This window comes from Typopeltis vanoorti, chromosome 4, assembly GCF_054136105.1.
Source record: "Typopeltis vanoorti isolate ZY-2024b chromosome 4, IOZ_Tvanoo_1.0, whole genome shotgun sequence".
Lineage (NCBI taxonomy): Eukaryota > Metazoa > Arthropoda > Arachnida > Uropygi > Thelyphonidae > Typopeltis > Typopeltis vanoorti.
The window spans coordinates 143,331,588-143,353,056 of record NC_143552.1 but is presented as its reverse complement, the minus strand read 5'-3'; the positions used below and the strand labels follow the sequence as shown (position 1 = coordinate 143,353,056).

The window sequence follows — 21,469 nt, the reverse complement described above, 5'->3', positions numbered from 1 at the left end:
AAGCATGTCGTAGACTTGGACCATTTGCTCTACCAACTCCACATGAACGAAAATAATGCTCAACAGTAAGCATCTTTTCTTCCAACGTGAACACCATTGCTAGAGATAAATGTAATGGCGTAGACTCTACACATGCTCTTCTGTGAATGTCCATGCAGTCGTACGGCATAGGGCATGTACTGAAGTGGGGTCGAAGTTCAGTAATTTTTTTTTTTTTTTTTGCAGTATACCGTCGATCTGAGCATCGCTGTGCTATATGTAATCTATTCCATAAAGTAATTAGTAGTATGTTATAGAAACAAACAGTAATAGACGAAATACACAATCATAAGTAAGATACAGATTATTCAACAGTGTGCTCTTAAACAAATCTTCAAATAACTTAAAATAATTTATTCAGAAGGATTCTTTATATGTGCATCGACAATGAAGTAGTTCCGGCGAATTTGCAGTTCTTTGTGTAAATTAATAATTTATAAATGACGAAGTGTATAAATATTCAGTGTCCCTTGCAAATCTACAGATGTACCACCTGGTGGTTAAAACGAACATTAATTATCAATCATAAATAACCATTATTTTTTACCCCGTTTCTTTTATCAATTTTTCTGTAGATCAACCAATAGGAAATCGCTACAATACAAAAGAGATATCACACTTTCTTGAGCAACTCTTACGAAGATGAATACATGCGCTCTGAACTTAACAAGCTCTTCATTACTAGGCCAGCCTAAGTGGATCTCATCTCACTACTTCTTAGACGTAAGCGAATCTCTTAATAATTAATCCAGCAAGTAAAATAAAGCAATTAGCGGGAAATAGAATAATCCAAATCCTGATTATGTGCATCAAGCGTATCTAATTTTAATTGTTTTCTGTTTAATTATGAAAGTGCTTTTATTCAATGTGGATGCCCGTTGTCTTTGACGAATAATCAATCCAAGCTATATCATGAATACTGAGAGACAAATTATATTAAACTAAGGAGGAAAAAAGCAAACGAAGGCCTCTGAATTTTGCACGTCAGCAAGTTTCACTTCAATTATGCGAAAGATTTTAATACTTCTTTATCAGTAAATTTGTTATTTTCTTTTTTTTTTTAATTATCTTAATTTATTCAGAAATTGGTGTCATGTTTCAGATGGAGACCCTCAAGTCTGAAACTTAATCATCGCTTTAATTTTGTATTATTTAAAATTACATTTTATTTAACCCGCAAAACCACTTTACTTCGGTCACTTAGACTGTCTGTATACTAAAAGCTAGTTTATTCACACCCAAGAAATCCCAGCAGTGTTTTGGATGAATGCTAAACTTAATTGAAGATAAAATGATAGCTTTTTATGTAAATTTCTCTGTAGACACTTTGAAAAGATAGCAGTCGAGTTAACAGAACAAACATGTAGATAATTATATAAAAAGAGAAGTGAGAGATGTAAAAAAGGTAGACGCTATCAAAACTGTGCTGGTTTTTTTTTTTTTTTTTGAAACTTAATCAGCAGCTGGAAAATAAAAATTAAACAAAATGGAAACAAAAGTTTATATTCTCTATTTGCCTATTTTACCCGAGGAAAAACTTGGTCTACTTAGGTTGAGAATGTCATTGTTCGCACTTATCCAAATAAGTTTTGAACGTTGGCAAAAAAAAAAAAAAATACAATTTCATCTATGAAACTTATAAATCTTTAACACATTAGCACCGCAGGATAGATAAGGGTGAAATAATCTGAAAATTCTGCTCTGAAAACCAAACCTGTTGTTTTTGTTTTAAATCCACTTCAGTCCTCCGAACAGTAAGGTGGTGATCTCCTACTGGGCAATAAAATTTATCTCTTACCTAAAGTACAAACATTCATCACATTCATAATCAAATAGACAACCTGAAAGTCGAGAGTGAAGATGTTCTCCACCGAGTCAACCAACTTGAGGTGTCAAAAAAAGTATTGAGTATACTTTTGATCTAAAACGAAAGAAAAAAACAACAACAACAGAATATTATTTCTAGATTAATGAGCGTCACTGAGAGATATTGATAAGAGAAGTTATAATATTTCTGCCTGGATATCTTTTCTGTCATATGGCCGTGAAATTTTTTTTTTCAAGAAAACACCTTCCTCGGAGAATTTCTTTCACACACACACACACACACACACACACACACACACACACACACACACACACACACACACACACACACACACACACACACACACACACACACACACACACACACACACACACACACACACACACACACACACACAGTGTTGCCTGGCTAGCTTGGAATTATTATTATGATGTAACAAAGGATAATAGCCATTCGCTACCATTATCAAGGTATTGTATCATTCACAATCTCAAATGCTGCTCTGTAATATGACTGATTCAACTCGTAACTCTGCTGCCATCAATAGACCATACGTACATACTGCCGGAGTGATTGTTGTAGCATATCCGGTCTTCAACCAATAGGTCGTGGGTTTGAATCCCGCTGTGGACATGGATGTTTGTGATTGTCTTGCCTTGTGTATACTGCTATAACCTTTGATATGGCGCAGTATGACACACACACACACACACGCACGCACACACACACAGGGATTATTTACGACAAGTTGGCCTAATTTGGATTTCGATTTTCACAAGCAGTCGATAATGATTTTCAACTGGAAGTTTAAGAAGAAAACAAGGATATCTTTATTTAATCAAGTTAAAAGATTATACGTCGCTTAGTCTTGACCGAATAGTTCATAAAAATTTCCTTTACGTCATTAAGGGGATTGAAACTTCAATCGTCTGACGAACGTAAGTGCTTCTTTCCAATACGAGAACATGTGTAAGAGAGATTTTTGTTTCTTTATGTGCATCTCTTCATTTTTCTTGAAACCATCTCGTACAATGAGCATTCACTTCGTTGTGGCCATCAAGAGCATTCTCAAAAAAAGTATTTTGATTTCCTAAGGGTCCATAACAAATTTAACACTATAAGTGCTCATACGGAGGAGGAATGGCCAATGGCATACATTTAATGTAATTCATTTAGTTAAGACTAAGAAACTCCAATAGTGGGAAGTCCGATCGTGGAAAACAAATGAGGCACATTTTCGATTGTTTTCTCGTTTTCAGAATCGTAAAGATGAATACACAATCAGTAGGGAATTAGCTGTTTTCACGGAATCATCTAAATGCACCTGGCAAACTATATCAGCAATTTAATGCAATGGATATCCCTTTGGGAGAGGTTATCGTGCTTGCAGAGCCATGCATGTTGAATATCAAATTTGTTTTTCTCCTATCGCATATTCCAATTGCGTACAGCTCATCGGGGTGATAAAAAAGGTCACGCCGATAGTATTATGCGTGAAGATTACTTTCATCAATTCAATATGGCGTTTTTAAATCACGTGATTAGAAAGGTTATACACCGATTGACATTTTTTAGAAAGGCGTATTTAAATTCCGGAGATTGATTTTGTTTCTTCTGATAAAACTTGAAGTTACACTAAAATGTAGGTGGACAAGTGAAATGCAGAGAAGTGGCTAAAAACATATCATTATACCACAGTTTTTATTATTATTATTATTATTATTTTTTTTTTTTATCATTCCTAATAATTGCCTAGTGTTGCCATCGAATATAAAATTTTGTATTAAACTGCAGAAATAGAAACAAAATGTTATAATTGTTAAAATGATATAAGCAAATGTTATTTCCAGTTCTCTAAGCATTATGTCCTCAAAGAAGATTAGCAAAGAGTGTGATGATAATATCAGAATATGATGGTGTCCAAATATCGTTCATCAAGTACAATGACTTGCACAAAAGTGCATTGACTGGATACGAAATTCGATGGGAGATAAATACTTCAAGTAGCCATCATGCGATTGGTTTATGCAGTACGGCAATACTGGATAAACCCTCTGTTTTCTGCTGATAGGCTGTGGATTTGAATTCAACTTGGCGCATGCATGGTTATGGACAGTTGAAATTTTGTTGTAATTGTCAAAAAAAAAATTAAATATGTGGTTGATCATTGGAGGTCCTGAAGTAGCATAAAACAATGTGTCCAGAGCACAGGATTACTGGTATATCTAGGCTGACCTGTGTTACTACTGTACTCCGCGGATGGTTGGTAAGTGGCCTTACCATAAAATATACTTATATTATCATATTCTGACCAAGCACGTGTTACATAATTATATAAATTCTTTCTTCGAAAATATCTTCTCATTTGTAGATAAAAATCAAAGACACGTTTTGGATGAAAAAGTACAAATGTGGTGGTCGCACAATGGAAATTTCCTTGCAATTAACTGACAAAAAAAAAAACTCATGACACTAAATGTTTGGCAATAATTATGTATGTTCAAATAACACTATTATCACAATGATCCATGGTTAGTGAAAGATTTTCTAGAACAGAAAAAAATAGCTTCAGGAAAGTATTTGGAAAACGATCATATTGTTGTTAAGAATATTACAAAATAAAGTCAACGAGCTTATTGATATGGCATTGGCCTTAAACATTTGAAGTGCTGTCGCATAAATTGGTAATATTAAATATCGCTTCAATTATTTACAGTAACAGAATAAAATGGTTCGGTGGCGGCCACAGTCAACTAAGCAAGAGGGACGATGGGCGCAGCCAACTGAACGACAACAGAGATGGGTGACAGGTTTACTGGAAGACATCTCAGTTAGGCCACATTTAAAAATACTTTTTTACATATAAAATACAATTTTTTGATAAAAAAGATAAAGTAATTATAAAATTCTCAGGTTTGGTCTACGTTTATGAAAACATTCTCGAGCATTATGTAATAGTAAAGTGTCCAGGTTTATAAAGTATTTAAAAACACATAAACCTTCTTCGGCAGATGGTACAAAACTGTTCCCTAATCTCTTTAAGTAGAGAAAAATCTAACTATTGTCTTTGAATTCTTGATATCATGCAACAAGATTTTTGTTTGGTTCATTTCTTATTAGAGTTTTCTTGTGTAGGTTCTGCCTTTTGTATCTTTGGCCAGTTTTATCGTTATGATTAGCAGCCTCATTGTCATTCTGTTCCCTCCGTATTTCGTCCAGCAATGAAAACATCGACACTGTCCCCTAATTTGAAACATCCAAGTTTTATGAAATCATCAATGTTTTTCATTCATCTGGTCCAATAACAGTGCAGATGCTTCGACAACATCACTGAAGGAGAAAAACCAGTCCTATGGTGCAGCATCCACTTAGTTGAAAATCCTGGAAAACTTTGCTCCAGCAGCTGAATTTCTTGGTTGTTAAGCCTTGAAAGCCGTTCAGCAGATGATAGGTGATTTATTGGAAGGGGTACTTAAATTTATCTTCTACCCACCTGTCGTGTCGCCTATTTAAATATCGCCAGTTATCCGTGAACTCCCATGAAAAATATATTAGACAGGTATTCATTTCAGAGTATAAAATTTTATTTTAAAATATTTTTATAATTAACTTTTTTATTATTATTGTTTATTACTATGGTTTGTCAAACACGTGATAAATAGACTAATCGCAGATCCCTCTTACAATCAGGGAAGGATACCGCTGGCTTATTGTAAGTGAATTATTTTTTACTTTATTTACTGAGAATGCTAATAAAGTGACTAGCCGGCATGTCCGCTGAAAGAATTCCATACTACAAAGAAAAACAATCTTCCTTGTGCTTATAAAACATTTTCCCGGTTGCTAGAATATCGAACAACTCTTGCGTAGCTTGTGTAAATGTTAATTGTTTCATTCCTAGTGTGTTATCGAAATACTTGGGAAGGAATGCATGATATAGCTAGCGGCATCTACTGGCAATTGTCGTAAATTCTTTAAAACGCTTCTTGGAATGTCATAAGCAAGAATCTCTGTGAGCATTATCCGAAGTTGTAACCGTAATAAAAAGAAACAATTAGGTTGTTATCATTAAAACAGTGCAATACGTAGGTAATGTTCTTTAAATTTCTGAAAGCAAATGCTGTAGTTCACTAGTTTTTTTCTACTCACCTACAACATTCAAGGTAATAAATAGACTCATTTTTGGGACTGTGCTAACTTGGCATTCATAAATCCCCGCATCTCGTTTTTGGGGATATCGAACCTGAAGTGTCCAATCATCGGAATTCTCTAGGTGGATGGTCTGAAATCTTTGATCACTAGTATAAGCAAACCTGCCTACTGTTAGGACGTGTAGATCCTTTCGCCTAATCCACGATACCTGAAAAGAAATACAAAATATTGAAAACAGTTTCATACTTTGAATCATACAAAAGCAGCGTTAATGTAATAATAATAATAATAATAATAATAATAATAATAATAATAATAATATTGTAGAGCTGTTTGTTTGTTTGTTCTTTATTGTAGTCATGATTTTAAAAAATGTTATGGGGAAGTATTTGATTTTACGTGACGGTTTTTTTTTCCGAGCACCACATACACACACACACTACGGAAATGTTTTATGCATGATATATAATAGCTTTATAAAATTTCGTATTTGACATCCACATAAAAAAAGTTTTACAGGAAAGACTTTTCCATCCATAATAAAATGGAAAAACATGAATGAGGCGTCCTTGAACGTTGATTTAGCAACGAGACAATTCTTGAGGGTAGTAGCGAGTGGAATATGTTGCTCGAGGAAGCACTGAGTGCTCTGTATCTGGTAGGGATTTATGAATAAAATGATTGCACAAAAATACTCTGATTTCATTTCATTTCATTGATATGGTGGACATTAGCGCCTCCTTAGCTCAGTCAATATAGACAAAGCCCTTTTGTCGAAAAGGCCTGGGCTCGATTCCCGTCCATGACTTGAAGAAGCTTTATCTGGTCTCTTTCGACAAAAGGTGAGTTAATCGGTCTCATACGGAAGTAGTGGGTTTTTCATCCCTCAAAACAGGCAAACCGGTCCCGTGAACACACACACGCGGCTACAGTCATAAATACTTACGGCAAGGAAGGCAACGGGAAACCATCTTGAGTCATTATCTCCTTAGTAATCAGCTGCAACCCTCTGATAGAGAGGAAGCCACGGGATTAGGTGGACATTAACACATGACAAAATTTCTTCCGTACCGAATATACTGGCAATTTTCTGGTCTAGTTGAAGTAGTGGATAGCGTCTTTTCTCTTTAACCAACAAGCTACGAGTTCGAATTCCTTCCCCCTCTTTAGTGAGTGCCTGTAGATGTGATTAGATGGCAGATGGTTTCATCATCTAGTGTAAGATTACCACCCTGCTTATTAGAGGCGTGAAATGGATTGAAAAATTCCATGTTTGATGTCGAGAACAGGTTCTCGGAATATCGAATTTAGTCCACCTACGGTATTGACGATGCCGTGTTTGATTTCTGTGGGAGGAGCTGACATAAAAAAAGTACACCAGAAGAGCATTGCTATAGATATTAGAGAAATCAGATGTCTGTCCTCAGACGATTTAGGCTCGCATGAAGATTAAGAATTAATAAAGGAGAAAAAAATTATGACTCGTGAATTATTAACGTATCTTCTTATTTAAGTAAAACAAATTCACTACAATACCCATTTGATTTTTTTTCTTTTTTTAAATATCTTATTTTCTTTACAAACTATTTTTAAAACGTGCTATATTAAGACGATACACCTTAGGAAAATACTATTTTAGAAGATAAGATTGAGAATGCTTTTTAAATCAGAAGATTTTTGATTGAATTCCCATGAAAGAACATACCTACAAAAATATAAATTATTTAACTATACTTATGAATAAAAATTTCGATCTCTTATATACAAAATGAAGTGGGGTTCTCACTGCTAACTGAGATAAACTTGCCACCTACTCTCGCCATTCCATTTCCTCAACTTTTCCACTTCACCTTCTTTTTTCCCAATCCTTTTTTGTTTTCCATTTCCTAATCCTTCAGATTATCAATTTACTAACAACAACCTTTGTCAGCAGGTCACTCCTCTGCACACGAGGAAGAAAACAGCCATAACTATTTTTCTTTCATATAACTTCGCAACAAACCTTGTGTTCTGTCTTATTACTAATATAATTAAATATTACGCTTTTGAAATGAAAAAGAGTAGTCATTTAGATGATTTCACTGAGGAACTCTTGTACTACATGGGTTTACAATCCTTCATGGAAGTTACATATAAATATACCATTTCCATGTTATTATTTATCGATATTTTGCATAGGTATTAATTCCACTTCTACGCCATTCATCCATATCGAAAAATATAATAATAATGGTGTAATAATAATAAGATGGTTTAACACATAACTTATACATTACATCTGAATTCACGTACGAAAAATATTATTAATCAATAATCGCGAAATTCCTTATATCCTTATAAGGACTGGCTTAAAGGGGCGAAGCAAGAATGCTTTTCATATTCCCCGTTATCTGTAGAGGACAGTGTATGGATAAGGTGTTAATGAGCTATTAAAGCTCTGATCATGGCAGGAGGGTAACAGCAATAGCCGAGCCTCAGTTAGAACTTCATTGGCTACAGCATTGCCATCCATTACCCTCCAAGGGTATTGGATTGAATGAATCAATCACCGCATCTCACGGTCGATTGATCCCCCCCTTCCAATCGCGAAATTCCTCTAATATTTATTTTTATAATTTTGCATTATATTAACTGTATGGTGTCTTTATGTAAATCTTAAAATAAAGAAATTATTATTAAATATTTAAAAGTTTTATTATTATTATTATTATTATTATTATTATTATTATTATTATTATTATTATTATTATTATTATTATTATTATTATTATTATTATTATTATTTATATAGTAATATGCTTGCTTTCTGCTTCATGTATTACTAAAGTGTGTAGTAATTACCGAAATACTTCAAGCTCTGCTAATTGCAACCGCTTTTCTAATTTATCATGACTCTTGGAGCTATTAGTGGTTCCAAAATCGATCACATGCTGTGGTCATCCATTCTAATTAGTGTCCATTCTCTAGATGAAGAAAACACCTCCTCTAACCTTCCTAATTATCTCTTCGGCTATTTTTCTATTGCGATGCCCCAATGCAGTGCGTTCTATCAAGCATCAAGCTTTCAAGACTTGAAGAGTCGATGTGCAAATATCATCATCAACTCACATAGCAAGTAATGTATGAGATGATTGTGGACGTCGGAGATCTTGGCAGGTCATCAAAACAACTTCTAAAGGAAACAACAAAACACGGCTTATTTCTCGGTACATATACGTCAGAATTCTGAAGTGCAAGTCCCTAAATGATATATGAAATATAAATATGTTATACATTTTAGTTTATCAATAATCTATATATATGTAACTACAAGAAATATCAGTACTTCAAATACGGAGAACTCGACTAAAATAAATAAATAAAAGTAGTAACAGTCTTGGCAGTAGCAGTTAGTAAATTTTTCAAACAATTTTCTCGTCTTCCATAATGCACCTGCAAGGTGCAAATATGGATTTTTGTATTGTTTGCATGTAACTCAAATAAGGAGTCACTTCAATCTGTCACTATACCTAGAAATTTTGAACTCTACAGTACTATATTTATGAATTAATGACATGATACTGGATGGAAATCAACGAAAACGTTCTGCGCATGTAGCTACGCACGCGCAATAACGCAGAATAAAATTTCAATCAAATAAATTGCCAAGTGTGCGATTGTTACTTATTATATATCTGGAAATTTTATGGTGTGTTTAGACAACGTTCTAATCTGACTTCAAAACGAGATTGAAAAACTTCATATGAAGAGTTAAGAGATAAAAAAAAAAGATGTATTATATGCTTACTATGTGCAAGTATACATATTGTTAATGTATTAAAATTTACTAAATCATAACATCTAAAATAATACAAATTTATTTTATATTTAAATTTATAGATGTAATAGTTTTGAAATAAATAAAGAAAAATAATAGAATTAATAATATTCTTCAACTTAATATTAAATTCACAAACACATCCAATGAAATTGAATCGTTTATTGTTGTTATTTTCATCTATTTTAATACTAGCTCTGAATTTAACGTACTTTTTTCTTAAGTATTAAAAGTAAATAACCTAGAAGTTTTGATTATAATATCAATTAATTTTGATGCGAATAATTTTTAAAATATAACGATAAACATATATTAAAAACAATAAATGCAAGAGACATGAGAATGAAAATTCAAAGAAAAATTTTAGACTCTTAAATTATTAAAATATAATGATATTTGCACGATTGAAGAAATCTCAAATATTTTCTTGAAAATATTTCAGACCGTATAAGAATAGACTCAAGGGACATGGGTTGCATATTCCCATCTTAGAGGGTCACAGTATCGGTTTAGCTTTATTAGGAAAATATAATTCAAATGTTAATGAAAATAGTTAATTATTACAACAATGGTGGTCTAATTTTTTTAATGTTTAGTTAACTAATTAATTTTTCATCATGAATCTCACAAATGAACGGTTGCAAATATATCTGTATTAGCACTATAGATGGAGAAAGAGTAATATTGATAGTGGTATTCATCTACTATCTAAAAAAGAAATTCTCAAACATCATACTCATGGTGGGATTCGAATTCACAACATGGTTGGAGAGGACCTGAACCAAAGTCTTCATGAATCCCCCTTTCAGATGATCAAGCTCCACGTAGACGGAAGGGCAATTTTAGTAAAACCAATAAAATTATCGCCACGCCATATAATTGAACCTCTGATGTCCTTTCATGCAGTAAATTGATGATGTCAGTTGACTTCTTTTTATTAATATAGATGGAGCTTATCAAAGTTATCAAGTAAAAGCTCAAATATTAGAATATAATATTTTAATTCTGTTAAAAATTTCTGTTGGATATTATTTAAATTGATAAATGTCATACATTCTGAAATATTTGCAAGGTGTATAAATGTAACATGATATACCTGTATCGCATTACAGGACTCATGTAGAAATCTGGTACCCAGATGTGACGCAACTAATTTGCTAGTTAACTGAATGTCGTATAGAACTTTATGAACTCTAATAGAACTAATATCTACTTCCATCATAAAATACTGTTGTAAATTACAGATTATACATTTTCCGAACGAAAAATTTATAACTATTATTGTGAAATTAAATTAATCACATCAATTCTTTTTGGTAATATTTCTCTCTGTTTTACAATTGTGCGTAGATCCACACCATACCAGGAGAATTTAAAACTAAATCCGACGCAGTAGGTTGATTAATCCTTATTCATCCACTGTCCTAGATCTGTGTCCTTCTAGTAGGTTTCTCTGTCTTTGGGGATGAAAAGCCTGTTTTTAGGGAGAACGTCCACCTTACACTTCCGTATGCGACCTACTAACTCACCTTCATTTAAAAACTGATGAACGTTCTTCGTCTTCTAGACGGGATTTGAACCCAGATCTTTCCAGTCGAATGGTATCTTCGAAACGATTTAGCTTCGGAGGCTCTTGACAGGAATAAAATAATTAACATCATGCAGTATTGTGCATTGTGAAATCACTTCCAAAAGAACTAAATCTACGGGTTGAGTATTAAATCCAATTTTTTTTTAAACGTACTCTGTCCGGTTGAACTGTTTTCTGGAATCAAAAAAAAACCAGTTTCCCTCACGAAAAATTCCGTTTGAGCCCGGCGAATTCCAGTACAGTTGAAAATCATTTAGAAAGGTTCTGCACGATCTAGATAAGATTTATTTCTAACCGAATTTATCTGCTTACTTTGTGCGCTATGAAGGTGTGTCCTTAAGGTCGGCTGGGATGTTGTGGAAAGCACTCACTGTATATGGTAGAAGTCATAGTTTAGAACCAGTCGATTTTTTATAGTGAAGAGTTCGGTAACAATAAAATATTTAAATTCAGTTATAATATAAACTACATTTTCAAGGTTCCTTTCCGATATAAGTGTTATTTTTTTAAAAATCTCAATATGCAATAATTATCCGCAAAATAGGCGAAGTTTTAAGAGGCTGTGGTTTTTACGGTATCATTGTTTGTTTTTCTACATTTAGTTTCATTTTGGATGCTAACTTACACTTTGTTATATACTTGTACTTAATTTTGTATCCCAGTCCCATTTGCAAATACTTGTAACGAATAGTTATGCGTACTGCGCTCCAGATACTAATGAAATTTAGGAAACATTGATAATTCCATCTCTAGTTGGCGGATTAGAGGGAAATACATAGGCAATGGTTTATCCCTCAATCCTATTCTGTTTCTATGAAATTGTATAAAAACAGTTTAGAGACTGATGTTTTGCTTCGAATTACGAAAATCCACTGAAATGATCCCACTTATCTGAACAAATAGATAACACTTAAAAACAACTAATCAATAAAGACGTACTTTCAGTGTTTTTATTAGATTTTTTCTGGGGCGCAATGCACATTATTGATTAAATTGTTTTGATGTTCGATTAAATTTTAGAACACTATTTATGTCATAAACTGATATGCCTTCTGGCTGTACAACCTTTTCCCCAATTATTTACGCATTTTAATGAAGATTGGAAATCCATGAAGATGATATCATATTATATAACTATGTTTATGATTCAGAAGGCATTTTGAACTGCTGGTTTCTTCAAGTATAGCGAATGGAGCATGATAAAAAAGTCGTTAGAAAGGCTAATTTTTATTATTTTTCTCATAATAATAAAAATTATTATTATGAGAAATGAAATCTTACCTCAATGAATTTAAACTATAAAAATAATTTAACAAAATAAGTACCGAACAGGTGTATTTCTAAGATGATATCTTACACTAATCTATATTATAGTATACAAAAAAAAACAAAAAAACTCGCTATGCGGTCATTTTTATTGACATTTAATACAGTTTGTGTATTTAAGTAATACACAGACTGTATTATTTTCAGCATTTTATGTTTGAAGTCTGCTATTATGTGAAAATATTTCACCAAGAACTGTAAGAGAATTGCAAAGCATCAACATCCAGATCTTTCTCAGGTATTCAATAGATTATTTCCTCAGCATTACAGAAAAGTTGATGGATATTAAAATACTGTCTCTAAGCATTATGTAAAACAAATAGTGGGGTGCGTATGAGTGCGTTCTTTTCTCTTACACCGTATTCGAATCTCCATATGGTCATCTCTTCAAAGAAACCAATGAAAACGCAATTTCAACTTAGGTGTTATGGGTCCTATGCTTGTCTCTCTTGAGCACGAATAAAAGCAACGGAATATTGGGTATCCTTTCTTATACGATAAAACGCGTTGGGTACTAGTAATACTTCAAATGTGATTCTAATGTCTTTTCTCCTCTCGTGTGAGATCTAAAAGACAATCATGGAACTTAATGATGTCTCTTGCACAGAGTCCAATTCCTAACAGCTCTTACATACAACCTAGAAGCTGGGAGATGCGCAAAGCTTACATTTGCAATTTAAGTACATTTACAATCAGTACCCCAGTGGCTGAAGAGGTAACGGAATGCTGATATAGCTGAGGTCGCGCTTTGTATTCCCCCCGGTAACTTTGCGCGATCAGCAGGCTCATACGGTGTGTGTCTCTCTCTCTCTCTTTACTAAAGGCAACGTTCAGATTTCCATGCATTGTTTCTGTTCCCATCTGCAGGTAGACACTCCCTATGTAAAGTCATAATGAACATTCGCAAGCAGAACAAGTGTTGTAATGATCAATGCAAATTGCTTATTCTGTACACTGGTCGCTGCTTTTATTTTCCATTTGTCGTACACATTTTTAGTGTCTCTGCATATGTATTTTTCTAACAGCTCCCCTTTCGCTTCGCTTGATCGTTTGCCAGTGCAATCTGAATTTTGCCAAATACGTCAGTATTTTTCATTTTCATTTAAATGGCATTAAAGTTAATAACATTACAGTTTATTGCATTAAATTTAAAGCAGTTTGGGCTAAACTCCCAACAGCCTGTATACATTTGAATGAATAATGCTAAAAATATATGTATGTATGTATGAACATACAAACAAATTAATGTTTACTATGTATGTATGTATGTTTCAACATACAAACAAATTAATGTTTACTACTGACGCGATTAAATTTGAGCTATTAAAGCTCTGATCATGGCAGGAGGATAACAGCAATAGCCGAGCCTCAGTTAGAACTTCATTGGCTACAGCATTGCCATCCATTACCCTCCAAGAGTATTAATCACCGCATCTCACGGTAGCTTCTCACTCAGACGCGATTAAATAATAATAAATAAAAGAACTGGGCGATGGATTGAGTCCTTGACTCTTTATCCCGTCATCTGAATGAAGAGAATCTGTGCGGATGGAGTGTTATTGAGCTAAAAGCTCCAGTCATGGCTGGGTAATGGGCAATAGCCGAGCCTCAGTTGAAACTTCACTGGCTACAGCATTGCCATTCGTTACCCTGGAAGTCCTAAAAAGGACTTTTTTTTTTCTTCGAGGTCTAAGCCAGAAGGGATTAACCATTTACCATTAACATTTCTGACAGGATGGGTGAAGCACTAGTGCTTTTCATAATTCCCCTTTATCTATAATGAGAGTTGTTTGGGAATGGGAGGTTTGTGAGCAGTTAAGCTCGCCCTTTGAGGGCAGTTGTGTTAGCTATGATCAGTTGGGAGGGACGCGATTAAAGTCCTTATAAGGACTGGCTTAAAGGGGCGAAGCAAGAATGCTTTTCATCTTCCCCGTTATCTGTAGTAGACATTGTAGAGATTAGGTATTATTGAGCAATTAAAGCTCTGATCATGGCAGAAGAGTAACAGCAATAGCCGAGCCTCAGTTAGAACTTCATTGGCTACAGAATTGCCATCCATTACTCTCCAAGGGTATGGGATTGAATGAATCAATCATCACCGCATCTCACGGTCGATTGATTCCCCTCCAATCCTCTTCCGCACGCGATTAAAATAATCAAAATTGCAATTTATAGAAAAATTGCTAAGATAATAAATGGTGTTTTATATAAATAATATAATATGGCAGTTATTCAAAAATATTTAGAAAACATTATCAATTTCTTATTTTGTTTTATTTATTTCACTTTCCTATAGCACAAATTTTTCTCAACTCATGGAAATATAATAGTTATCTTCAAGTTATCGAAATAGCTCAGGAAACCAGTCATGCAACATTGCAAATGGCGTGCATTTACAATAGGTAGATTTTTTCGACTGATGACGTAGTATGACGAAATGTCAAACTATCCTACCGTGCATAACTTGAACTAAAAAGTTAAATGCCTTTATAGAATCTTCAAAGCATTATTCATCGGTGACGGCTCCGTATTTATGCTCCAAAACGTCCTGGGGGGTAAGAATAAACGAACTGAAATCTTACGTTTGAAACGTCTAAAATATATTTAAAAAATGTCGATAGCTTGAGGTCATTATGCATATTAAATGTTCGTATGATTTATAAATGTCCAGTATTTTAATTTTCTCGTCCTAATTAAATGGAAGAATAATTGTTATTTATATCTTATATTATAAATATTATAATACAGCGTAATATATAAACAATATGTTATTTAGCGCCACTATATCAAAACTGGAAGGAGCATTGCGATCTTTAATTGGAAAAGACTTCAGTTCTCTTCTATTTATGATGGAGAGGAATCTTTATATAAGTTTTATCAATTGAAGGTGAGTTTGCGTATGTCATAAGGAGGAAGAGGGATTTTGTTTCTCCCAAAAGCTTGGAGTTTTCGACCATATAGGCAAATAGGTCAAAGAGCACATCCAGTTAACAGACCTAAATACAAACAGTGGCTATAGATGGGGGGGGGGTAAATAGTGTGGGTAACTCTCCAGGAGTGGCGAAAAAGATTCTGGGGGTCGCAACAAACATTGATAAACAGGAATAAATTAAATATTTACTATAGTACTAGTGAAATTATAATCCTCATTCTACATTATCTAATTTTATATTGTTAACCACATATAAAATTAGATTGTCAACTATAAAAAAGTTAAGTATATATTATTAAATATAACTGTATGTACACAATTTCTGTAATAAATATGTTCATTGTTTCTATTTATCATTTTATTTAAATCTTCTCAAAAAATGTCATGATAGTATAAAAAGACTTAACCGGTGCTGCCAGGAGTCGCTAATAACTTAGCCTTATTGAAAAGGGCTTGCGGATAAAAAAAAAAGTTTAAGAACTTGTGGTATTCGTGAAGTTTATGCAGCTCTAGATGGGCATAAGTCTCCTGATGGATAATAATGATAATAACATAATTACTTTATTATAAATATTTATGCATTATATTAAATAAATATACATGTGTTATGTGTAATGTAAAGATAAATGTTATATATAATGTAAATATTATGCATTATGTAAATAATGTTATGCATTATAAATTAACCCTATGTTCTAAACAGAATCCTTACCGGGATTTCTGCAGGCAAATTTCTGTGCTCAAGTGTACTACAGAAAACACAACACGATTAAAGGCATTATTTGAACATTAGTTGATGTCCTCGTGACACACGCTTGCATCACCATCTCTGAAGCGTGCCTCATAGTTTAGAAAACACTATTTTACCAAGTGTTTCCAGTTTTATTTCTATTTGGGGCTTATTAATTTCTTTACGTGCATTGTTAAATACAAGTAATGAACAAAAAAAAAAGTGATACGTTTCGATTAATGTGGTGTTGGTCCGTCCGCCGTGGGCGTCTAATATAGCCTATATTCTTTGAGGGAGAGATTCTGTCAGTGCTTGGAACTCAACAGGATGAATTTTATACCATTCGTCCGACAGAAATTGGATCAATTCGTGTTTGTTCTTTAGAGGTGGGAAACGTTGCCTGGGAGCTCGCTCCAAAATGTCCCATAAATATTCTATAAGATTTAAGTTTGGTGAGTGGAATGGCCATGGCAGACAGGGAACCTCACCATCATGTTGCGAAAATCACTTATGATTGAAAGATAACGTGCAGCATCCACTTTGCTTTCCAATACAATAAGTGGGTCCAAACCACGGCATAAGAATGCTCCCAAGATCATTACAGAATCACCAAAATCGTTAACAGTTGGAAACAAGCACGACGTGCTTTGAGGGGAGTGATCAAAGACTTGTGTAACGCAATCCGATTGGGATATCCAACTCTGTGTAGTTTCCGCGGCAGAGTTTTTGTTAAAATGGGTTTCTCACGACCGGCGTTGAATTTTTCACATAACTGCTCAGCAGAAGCCCGCCTATTTTTCGACCAGCGCACTAATGTTCGAAATATTTCCAGTAAGCGCTTTCTCCACTATCACATTTGGCTGATGATGATGTTTGTCCTGTTGACTGCCATGCTGACACGACCTTAGAGATTGTTCCTCGACTAATGTGCAATTTCATCTATTCTGGTCACAGATGCACCTTCCAGCCTGGCTCCAACAATCACGCCCCTTTCAACGTCACTCAGGTCCTCTCTGGATTCTATTCTAATATGCAATAAACGGTAGCAGACCCCCGTTTGCGTTTATATACATGTACCTAGGAATTTCGGGAGTTATTTGCATATGAACTGCATCTGTGTTCGGTGCATCGTAGCTGCATTGCAACTACCGATGATGTGACTCGATAGCTCAGAGCTTCCTTTTTTTTGTTTCTTTTTTTGTCTGTTACCACCATATTGACACATTAATGTCGCTAGCATTTAATCTCTACTGAAAAAATTATTCTGAACAACTGTTTTCTACGTTAATAACTCATTTTACTAATAGTTGTCCTCACTTGCCTAGTCTGCATGGTATGACAGCAGCTGTTTTTTATATAAGTAATTAATTTCGAGAAATAGAGGTTGAAGCAAATACATATAAAGTATCTGTTTCCATCTACAAACAAACAAATGCACAGTCCAACTATAAATTCATTCTAGACAGGTCTGACAGCGGCGGACCCTGCTCGATATACGAGGTAAGAGTTTCTATAAGATAATGTGACAGCAAATCCCATTTTCTACCAGATCCGACTTTAGCTTATCGAGGCAGTGACAATCTGCGTGTAATGCAACGCCCAGGGACGTCCCACACATGTTCGATCGGATTTAAATCTGGTGATCGTGCTGGCCACGCATTCGTTAGATATCTTCAGTTTCAAGATACTCCTCTACTTGAGTTCTATGGGCAGTAGCACTATCATGCATGAAAAGAAAATCTAGGTTACATGCAACCCTGAACATAAGCTTCGAGGATTTATTCTCAGCACCTGTACGTAGTTACGATATCCTTATCAAAAACGTGAGGAAGGATGCGGCCTTGATCATTATTCTGAACTGAATAAAAATATTTCTTTCTCCGAGATTCAGTTGTATTCTTTGCTTTCTCCAGAGTTGAAACAACGTCTAGAATCAGTTGTAGGCTAAAACTAAAACGGGACACAGCGGAGAACAGAAATGTACTCCACTTCTCAGAGCTTCAAAATATGTACAATTAGCACCAATTCAGACGAGTTGTAATGTGTTTGTAGAAAGTTGATCTAGCAACTATATCGATAGAGGCGGACATAGCTTATAATTTAAATTTAGAAGAGCTTATAAAAGTTTTATTGTGCGATATCCCCGCAAAGCTAACATTTAATTAATATTATTATGTAATCATTTTGCATTAATGTTGCTCTTGTAATAAAAACAAAATAGCAATTGGAGATTTTCTTATATTTTTGTCTTATAATCCATTAGGAGCGATATTTAATTGTTTGCCTCAGGGCGCAATCTAATCTGGCGATGGCCCTGGGAGTGGTAGATCAATTTCTATTGGATACTCGGAATTGCAGGCCTATTATAACCAATATTGGCCTTTGGAGACACTGTGAAGAATAAAATATTCATCAAAAAAAATTGTTCTGTTAATTTTATCGAGCAGTGTGGAGTTAGTGTATAATATCAATGTTCACGAGAATTGATAAATTATCCTAAAAGCTAATACATATAATGCGCAACAAAATTTCATAAAATTACTGTAGCTTCTAGTTAGGATGAAACTAGGAACACTGTAAGGAACATATCTTAAATCACTGATACTATTAACACTACATTCATGCTTTCTTAATGGAAATGCAGTTCTAGCCAACAACAGAGAAGTACGTTTCCTTATACCAGGAGTCAGTATACAGGGCGTTTCAAAACGAATGTCCCAATTTGAAATTTGTATATCTCTGCAACCACGAACCACAAATGAATGCGACTTGAACCATGTGAACAGCCTTGGCCCAGAGTTTTTTGTTTGAACAGATTTTTATGCTAATCTGTTAGAGGACATGGAGGACAGGGGCGCCACAATGTTCTGATATGGGGATTTGAGAATCCACATGAAATTGTACAGCATGAACGTGATTCACCAAAACTTAACGTTTTTTTGCGCGGTTTCTGGTAGAAAGGTTTATGGCCCTTTCGTTTTTGAGGAAAACACTGTTACGGGAAACTCCTATCTTGAGATACTGCAGGACTGGCTACTTCCACAGCTGAATGAAGAATCTGAAGATTACATTTTTCAGCAAGACAGAGCACCGCCACATTGGAACCTCCAAGGTCGCCCGTTTCTAAACGAAACATTCCCTCAGCGTTGGATTGGACGCACGGTACCCCTCGACTTGGCACTACACTCTTGGCCTCAAAGATCTCCAGACATTACACCTTGTGACTTCTTTTTATGGGATATGTAAAAGACTGTGTTTATGTTCGTCCATTACCCGCTGACTCGGATGAGCTCAGAACCAGAATCACGGCTGCAGTAAATTCTGTGACAGAAGACACTCTCAGACGCTTTTAGGATGAATTCAGCTATCGGCTTGATGTTGTCCGTGCAGCAGGTGGAGGGCACATTGAGCATTTGTAATTGCGGTGAGTGAAACTTTACGCCTTACTTCATACGTGGTAATTTATTTTGTAACTGTACCACATTTTTATTATTAAATATAATTATTTGAAATCAGGTCATTCAGTTTGAAACACCCTGTATTATTATTACACCTCCAACAAGTTGGTAAAATTTTTGGCACAGATGGCCGATGACCTTATGCTATGAGGTCATCGGCCATCTACACTACACAGTCCACCGTTGGGACTGATATCCTCTTATTATTATTAATTATTATTATTACGTAACACCTCCAGGGAGTCCAAGGACTCATCGAGGGGGGAGGGGCACCTACTCTACAATTGTCTCTACCACTCAATCTTCCATGTGTTCTGTGGCCAGTTTGCCTGGAGAAATTAATCTAGTTCCCAGATGAAACCTGTTACTTCAGTATTAGGCTGGTTAAGTCCATAAAAGGCATTCTCGCGTCATGATGGGAATCGAACCTAGGTCTTTCCAATTAGAAATGCCTATGGGCCATCCTTTTAACTGCTCTGCGAAAGTGTCGTTTTCATGGCACATCCAAATTATACAAGACCAATTTTGAATCTTAAATGTTAATTTATTTCCATAAGAAACACCGAGCGTTTTGTATGTGTGTGTGACTTACAGACACAGACAATATGAGCACAAGCCACTCTGTTATACGCTTCAGTGGTAAGGAAAAGTTGAATAAAATGCAAAATACGAATCAAAAGGTTCTTGTGGGAAAAATTAAAGGAAAACATCATCTTTAGATAGAGAGAGAGAGGTGTTCATATGTGCAAAACAAAAGTCACTATATATATATATCACATCCAAGTGGCCTTGAATTTAAATAAAAACTTAATAAAGTAAAGGTAGAGGGCTTATGTTGGCAGACCATACTCAATATAGTCGGTCGTTCACGTTTAGTGCTGTATTTCCTGGAACAGCGTCGTTAAAGTGTTAGGAATTGTTGGCTACCCACGTGCGAGAAAGGGACCTTTCACAGCTTCCTGAAGTGATTTATAGTAGCCACCGCGAACAAATGATTGTTTTTAGTGCCATATATGCAGCCACATGTTGGAACCAGCTGTTTGCTGAAGGTTTTATAGTCATAGAAAACAAGTGCTTACCAAACATTTGGTAGCTATTCGTTTGGTGACAAATACTTCAAGAAGTACTTATAGCGAAACAATGATGATAACAGTTGGTTTTAAGTTATTTCTGGTCACGTAGAGACTACAGGATGTAGAGCGTTTCTTGTAGTTTGTCCGGCGAGAATAACAAAGTATATAAAAAGACACCCCGTGTCATTATTTTTTTCCCACAGAAGTACATCTTTTTTTTCCCGGATAACCGTACGGTTAATTTCAAAAATTTCAATATCTAAAGTTAATTTTAAAACTGATTATAAAGACTACAGTTCATTAACATTATATGACAATAAAATAGCCATGGCTAAAAAAAACAAATAAAAATAATATTAAAATAAAATATAAATAAATAATAAAAATAGATAAAACTAAAAATAAAGAATAAAAATATATTACTCTTACTCTTACTGTTGCTATTGTAAAACAGATAAAAATTGAAGCATTATATAAAATACATAAAAAATAATAAAAAAAATTCTTACTAAGAATAAAATGT

General features: G+C 34.5%; 1 protein-coding gene across 1 annotated transcript in view; it reads right to left on the bottom strand.

Moving 5' to 3' along the window:
• Positions 1 to 21,469, bottom strand: part of LOC150107730 (protein amalgam-like) — a 347,148-nt gene that overhangs the window by 59,204 nt on the left and 266,475 nt on the right. The window contains exon 3 of the mRNA XM_090391501.1: positions 6,017 to 6,227. Within this exon, the coding sequence (XP_090247627.1) occupies positions 6,017 to 6,227 (211 nt within the window). The remainder of the gene's footprint in view (positions 1 to 6,016; positions 6,228 to 21,469) is intronic.